At 34.7% G+C, this 7478-nt stretch overlaps 1 protein-coding gene across 1 annotated transcript in view; it reads right to left on the minus strand.

Annotated features, from left to right (window-relative positions):
- Window positions 1–7156, minus strand: part of NAA35 (N(alpha)-acetyltransferase 35, NatC auxiliary subunit) — a 23551-nt gene extending 16395 nt beyond the window's left edge. The window contains 9 exon segments of the mRNA XM_009872159.1: window positions 1–17; window positions 828–878; window positions 1462–1505; window positions 2195–2261; window positions 3021–3188; window positions 3728–3802; window positions 4884–4998; window positions 6419–6452; window positions 7033–7156. The exon segment at window positions 1–17 is cut by the window's left edge and continues 25 nt beyond it. Coding sequence (XP_009870461.1) covers window positions 1–17; window positions 828–878; window positions 1462–1505; window positions 2195–2261; window positions 3021–3188; window positions 3728–3802; window positions 4884–4998; window positions 6419–6452; window positions 7033–7156 — 695 coding nt within the window.
- Window positions 7157–7478: the final 322 nt, after the last annotated feature.

A 7478-nucleotide genomic window follows, 5' to 3' on the forward strand; every position in this document is an offset into this window, starting at 1 on the left:
GCTAGACACTGTTGATGCTGTAAAAAAAATATAGAGCAAATTAATAAGCAATATGAAATAAATCCTTAAACTTGGCAAAAAAAATTTCACACATTTATTTAAGCATGGTCTCTTGTCTTTAAAATAAGGTAGATTGTAAAAGTCTGATGAAAAATCATAGAATTTATAGAAGAGACCTGTTCTGCTGACAGAAAAGCATTAACACAAAAAAAAAACCTAAGAGAATTTGGTAAAGCACAACCACTGGCTGTATAGCTATCTCATATGCAAATGCCATTCAAAACTCAGCTTAAGTGAACAACCATAAAGTATTAAAACAAGATTTCTCTCCTTTTTGCTTAAGATCTATGTTTAAAGTAATTTCTGAAGAAAATAACATTACTGGAAAAGGAAACCCACACCTTTCTAAACCAATCACATCAACTATATCAAGTAACACTTTTTCCAGAAGAAGCTGCACTGCTTTCACCTTGTCCTCACACTTTCTTGCTTGACAGTGAAGCTGCCAGCAGCAGTAAAAGCTGCTGGGAAGGAAACAACGGAAGGTGGTACAGGACAGAAAAGACCATCTACTTTTCTGATGGCTTTTTCTCTACAGATGGGTGCATAAATGGCAGAATTGCAGCAGCATCACTATTCTGCTGCTGGTATCAACCCAGAACTCTACCCCTTCAAAGCATGAAAGCCTACCCACCAGCCTGAGATTTGCTCAGGGTCAGATATCACACTAGTAGCAACACTGGTGACACACAAGCCGTTAACTACCAATTAATGTCATTATGTACTAATTCATGAAAACCAGGAAAAAAAAGTAAAGAATTCATTACTTCAAGTTCAACTTCAGGATCTCTCTCTTCTCCTTGTCGACTTCGAGTGCTCTAGAAGGTAAAAGAGTTCAAACATCTTACTAAAATCTGCAAAGGAAATCTACTGATCTAATACCTTTACCCTCTTCAGAACACCCACACGTTACATAACCCTAAAAATCAGTTTTCAAGTATAAACCCTCTTAATAGATATTCTAGGTGCCTGAATGATCCAAGACTCTCCTATAATAACGAGACCTACCTCAGCCCACTTTTCCAATAGGCAACAAAATTGTACAAACATTTTATATTGTAAATTGTGGTAACGAACATTAAACGACTTTAACATCACATAGTATGTCTCTGTAAAAGATAGAACTTAAATACATACTTCCTGTGCCACAGACCAGTGTTACCTTCTACACCATGTTCCACATATTATTAGTGGTGGAACTATTTAAAGAGTTTAGAATCAGCATCTTTAACTAGAAGACAAGCTACCAGATTGTTACACAAATCATTACGGCAGTTCTTCAAAACAAAACGCCATTTGATGAACAAAAACTGCTGCATTCTCAATAATCCAATTCCCTCCCTCAAACCAATGTTAAATACACTTGAAGCATAAATGAAATGGCAAACATGAGAAAAATACCTTCACTCGTCTTTGCATGTCATCTTCTACATCTTTTAGCATACCTAGAAAAGTCACAGTACAATTAAAATTCAAGAAGCATTCCTAGGTACACCTACACCACAATCAAGTTTTGGAGTGGTTTACATACCCATTAGCCAAAGACTAGACACAATAAAAAACCCACGTTCTTGTGAGGAATGGAGGAGACATCTTGTAACAACAGATAAATTTGAATAGACTGATTGACCAAAAGATATAAAGTATTCACAAATTTTCTAAAAATCACTGGAAAGCTCAATATGCATCAAAAATAGTGCAGAAAAAGGCGAACATACATACTTAAGTATGTACCTAATAACATATGTATCCATAGCTTTAAAACTATCAGATTGCTTTTTCCTCAAAAGCAATCTGTAAAGATGATGACAAATTGTGAGCCAGAGAATCAGAATTCAGTCAGTGCACTTTCTAATAGCTTGTATCTATCTCAGTCACAGATGAGCTCACGGCCAGCTGTTTGGTTGGCACATGCAAAGGCACTTCTGTTCCTCAGGCATTTAACAAGTAAACAGATGAATGTTTAAGGAAAAAGAATTTGATCTCTCTTTTCATCCCACCACCATTTTCCACAAGACCAACAAAAAAAAAAAAAAATCCGAGATTCCTAACAATTCGTTAGGTTTGCTTGGCAGTAACCAACATGCTCAAAAGAGAGAGACCAATGGACAGAAAGAGAAAGCGCAAACTCTACCTGTAACTCTAAGGTCTGTCACACTGTTGGCCATTTTAAATCCATAAGTCATTGACTGAAAATCTTCCTAAAAAGTAAAAATCAAAGCATCAATATGTGGTAAAATATACACAGGAGCAGTTCCATTTTCAAATTGGGTGTTTATTTTCGTTTGTTTGGGGGTTTTTCCTTACGTTTTGTTGATTTTGTTTGTTTGGTTTTGGGGTGGTTTTAGCTACAGCAAGTATAAAATACAGTTTTATTCTGCACAATTGAATATACCCATGGTTTGGGTGACTTTTTTGCTCAAATCCAGCTTGAGCTAATTGTTTTCTGCATAAGTCCTTAATAGCAGTATGGCTCCATATTTTCATCAAATGCTACATTATTGAAGTGTCATGGGATCTAAGGATGTAAAGTCCTATTTAATCAATTTTAGATATAGCCAGTAAGAAGCTCTAAGCACAAAGAACCAAACCACAACTCCATTGCTACTTGGACATTTCAGACAAAAGACAATCATGGTTAATTTCTATTTTAGATAAAAGGAAAGAAAACACAAGTAAAACTCATTTCAAACAGCCAAAAAGACTTGCATTGCCTGTTGAGTAAAATATTTATGTGATTCCATTAGACAAGCAAAATACAGAAAAAAAGTGTGAAACATTTTCACCGAATAAAACAGGCATTTTAAAGAGATCAAGTCTGAGACTTTTAGGAGGATTACTCCTTCAGTATCCTTGAATCAAACAGAAAAAAATTCTCTAATGTACCATTTTATTTGTGTTATGGAGTCTACGTATGTAACTGTTACCTATTTAACCATAGAAGATACTGAAACACATACCTCCTCAAAAACAGCAGCTTTGTTAACCTTTTCTCTGGCAATATCACAGATTTTTAGGATCCCTAGAGCAAAGGCCTTCATAGCAGGATCTTCTATGAAGTCTGGATTATGAATGTAAAGGCAAGTGAATACAGTCTGTGCCAAGGAATGTCCCTCTAACCACGTTATCTAGGGAAAAGAAAAATTTACATGTTTTACTCATGACAGTTAAGTGCTCATTTTTGTATTTACACTACTGTACTTCAGTGTGATATTAAGGAAGACCCGACCATGACAACTGAGAATGACTTGTATCACTTACTGGGGAAATTAGGAAATACATCTAGAAAAAAAAATCACAACCAACAATTAACTGATAATTCAGTTGTTTCCTTTCTAAATGGATTTTGTTTTCTTCCTTCAAAATAGCCCTCTAAGTTCAGTCAATACTGCCTGGACAGAACTTAGCAACTAAGTGCTCTAAGTTACTGCACCCTCACTTTCCAACACAGTCAAAATGTTACCAGTTCTCTTCTGTAATGATCTCTTACAATAAAAATAAATCAATCCAAAACCCAAAATCATGCCTCTCATAATAGCCAAACATGCTTGGTAGATATTTTTTCTCAACTTCTACTTGTACTTTTGTTTTTATCTTTCTGAACTGGATTAAAGGACTGTATTTTGAAAGCAAAACCATCTAATGTTAAGTGCAGAGAAATGCTTACCAAACAACAAAAACATGTGTCCATTATTCCTACCAGCTCAGGTGAAGTGAGATCCTTTATTTTAATAGTGCCATCCTTAGAAAACAAAGAAAGGAAAAAAAATTACTATAGAAACCTATAGGTAAAATATAACTTATTATTTGTAAAGCTGAAAAAGAAGTTACAATTTGGTAAAGACTTCAGAATATTTGAATACCACTAGCTTTATTGACCAGCTTTATAATGCACCTCAAATTCTGAAAACCTTAACTTTGCCTTCATTGTGTTGAGAACTGATTAAACACAAAGCTAGTCAAAAAGAAAGCTAAAATAAAATTTTGGATTTATGAGTAGCCCATAAAAGTTTAAAATCAGTTAACTGTCAACACTTACATCCCAGAATAATATGCATAAACATAATAAACACTGACCAAGGAATAGTATGCAGGATACAGTCTTTGAACACTGCTTTTAAACTGCAGCTATTTGTAAGTTTTTACTGCCTTCACAGTCAGGGCCTAAAAGGCAGCAACCCCACTTCTTTCACTCTATTTGTCCAACGTATGGAATTCTACATACATTCTACATGACTTAGATGGTCAATTTTTTACATACAGTTCTTAGTCTATTCAAAACAAGGTTCACAGTAAAAAGATTTTCCTCTGTGAGTGCACTATTTTTTTAAAAAAAAAATCAGAAAGTCTTTCAACTTCCCTCCACCAATTCATCTTGGCCATGCATCAAAAGTTAACCATTACTGTCAATTTTGTTAAACTAGCCAGCTTCTGTTCAATGCTAATGAACGGACAGTCTCATAAAGCTGCTTTCCATTCAGCTTAAAGAAGGACTAATCAATACATCTTCACCTAAAAGACACACTTTTGGGAAGCACAGCATGACTTGCAAATCTGTTTCTGAAATGCATTTCCTTGAGGTATCAACACCCAACAACTTCACAGCATTTTTCACTTGAAGAGTTGGCATCATCGTAGTGACGTAGGTAACAAAAAGGTAAACATCGCAAGCTATTTCTTACTTAACTATCCAAAACAAAAACAAATCAACTTTAAGTAAAGACTGAAAGCATTAATTACTGTCAGCTGTGTTTAACTGCAACTTGATAGTTACGTCATACTTTTACAGACAGTGTAGGCAAAACCAAGAAATTCACACAAACCTTAATAGCTTGCTCAAAGTTAAGAACCTTCCTATTAACTTGGTTTCCAATCATTCCAGCATCCATCTTCGGATCCATCATTTCAATGGCAGACATGGCTTCAAAAAGACCAAAACTAAGAGCACCAATTAAAAAAAAAGTTCTGAATGTAATTATCTTATGCAAAACAGTCTTCACAAAATGATGTAAAAGACTGCACAATGACAAACTGAGTACACAATATTCTGACTACTGACAATAAGGCAAGGTATGTGGATATTACTACTGAGATTCAGAGATCACGGTTTTCAGGAATTTGAAGACCTCTGAAAAAGTAAGAAAATAGATGACTAAAAGTAAAACTCAGTCTTTTTTTTAAAGCTGAAGAACACAGCTAAGCCAAATATTCCATTATTAAATCTATGCACGCATGTTTCTATACACCTCACAATATCATATTTTTTAAGATCACTTAACATAATAAACCGACTTTAACTGAATAAGCTGTTCTTTATTATGCTACATCCAAAAACCCAAGTGAGATATGTCCCCCATAAACTAATGACAATATACATGACACAGACTGGCAATAATATACATTGAGTATAGCAACTTTGCTTAAAATGGCATGTTAAGAAAACCGATACTAATAAACCCAGCATGTAATAATTGATCACATAAAAAGTCACCTGAGAAACACATCAAATGAAGATTGACCTACAGAAGAAGGCATATAGTACCGCACCTTTGGTACACGATATTCATCAGAACTGCTACACAAGGCTTTATTATACTAAAAAAAGTTATGGCGTGTGGCATGTTCTAATACTGAAAAATCTATTTGCTCTGAAATGCATGCATAAAGTTATATCTCAAAAATGTGCTTTGATTTCATTAACTACTTGGTGACATCCTTGCACATGGTTTTAAGCAGGTTTGTGTTTAATAGTGTGCTTCTGTTTCCACAGACATTAGTCTTAAACAAGTACTTTTTCTCTATGGAACTGAACAGATTTGTGTGACTACATTTACTTTTAGCTTTAAAATATTTTACCTCCACGCAATTCTTTAAAAAATTCAGCAAGATTTTAGCATACATTTTTTTTAAAGTATATTTCTCTTTATCTGTACAGCTCTGTTCCCATTTCAGCATGTCATTTTAAGAGTTATGCTAACGCACATGCGTTCTTTACACTCAACTTGCTGGAGACCTTTGAGGCAACCAAATGTGAAAGCTCGAAGTCTTTCTGACATTTTTGTTTTTACAAGCATGTCCACATAAAATAGTTCACTAGTGTCAACATCACTGATCATACGATGTACTACAAACTACACTGATTAACTGAAAATTTAATGTTATACTGGCACCATGAGAAATGTTCAGCATTCACACAAGTGCATCATATACATACTGCTGGCGATGAATGATATTCTGAATATCTCATTAAAAGTGTGAAAAGGCTTAGATGATACTGCATGACTTGCTTTTTGTAAACATGAACATATTTGCCCTAATCCCATCTAAAAAACCAGAACTATCCCACATGCATACTTACAGCTTGTCATGAAGCAGTTCTCCTAACTTCAGTTCTAGAAAGGAACAGAACAGGATAAGTAACTACAACCATCCCTCCAGCACACTTCCTGCATAGTCTTGTCAATCACCAAACTGTCTCAAGCTAAGAAAGTACAAGGTGTGGGAGGCAGATCACACATTTCTACTCCACCTTCCCTTCCTTTAGTTATAAATCACTTTCAAGATTAAAAGGCTAAAACAAAAATTGCATTGTATTTCCTAAGAAGCTCAGTCTTGTTTCAAAGATGAAAAATGATATACTGACTAACTGAAGAAATAAATCACTGGACACTACAGACCCAAACATGTACAGAGAAAAACAGAATATTGATTCTACATGGATGAATGAGGTTTCAATTTGGCAGAAGAGATAGGAAGAAGTTTTTTTAAAGAAAAAGCAACAAAACAAAACAGGTGTAAGAAACACAAAAGACATAAAAAAAAGGTATTTATGTAATTTGGAAGAAGCAAGGCGAGATTCTTCTAATACTTCCAACCTCACAGTTACATTAAACATAGGGAAACATAGAATATCAAAGTAACTCATTCATCCTGAGCTTGGACCTGGAACAAACACAAGCAGTACAAACCCACCTCTACAAGCTTCTTCAAAATCCTGAGTTATATCTATCCAGCTTGTATTATTCTTTTCCATCTTGTCAGGTATACCGAGTTCCCATCCTGAATCATCATCTTCTACTGAAGCTTTCATAACCATGATATTGTACGCTTAAATCTGTATCAGAGACACTGCACATTACACACAAACTAAGAAAAGTGCTTCATGAGAATATCCTTTTTTTAAATCAGGTGAGAAAGGGAGACTACCTAACCTGATCTGATTTAAACAACTACCCCTACATAAAATCAGACCCCCCCAAAAATTACTAGTAAAAATTTTCTTGAAAACATGTTTTCTTATTCACTCTTTTCTATAACTAGTTTGTAGGCTATGAAACCTCAAAAACTAAGGATGATACAGAATCAATGGGTTTACTGTAGAATTATAAGAACAAGATAATCATAAGAACAGCGAACGT

This window comes from Apaloderma vittatum, unplaced genomic scaffold (assembly GCF_000703405.1).
Source record: "Apaloderma vittatum isolate BGI_N311 unplaced genomic scaffold, ASM70340v1 scaffold15596, whole genome shotgun sequence".
Classification (NCBI taxonomy): domain Eukaryota; kingdom Metazoa; phylum Chordata; class Aves; order Trogoniformes; family Trogonidae; genus Apaloderma; species Apaloderma vittatum.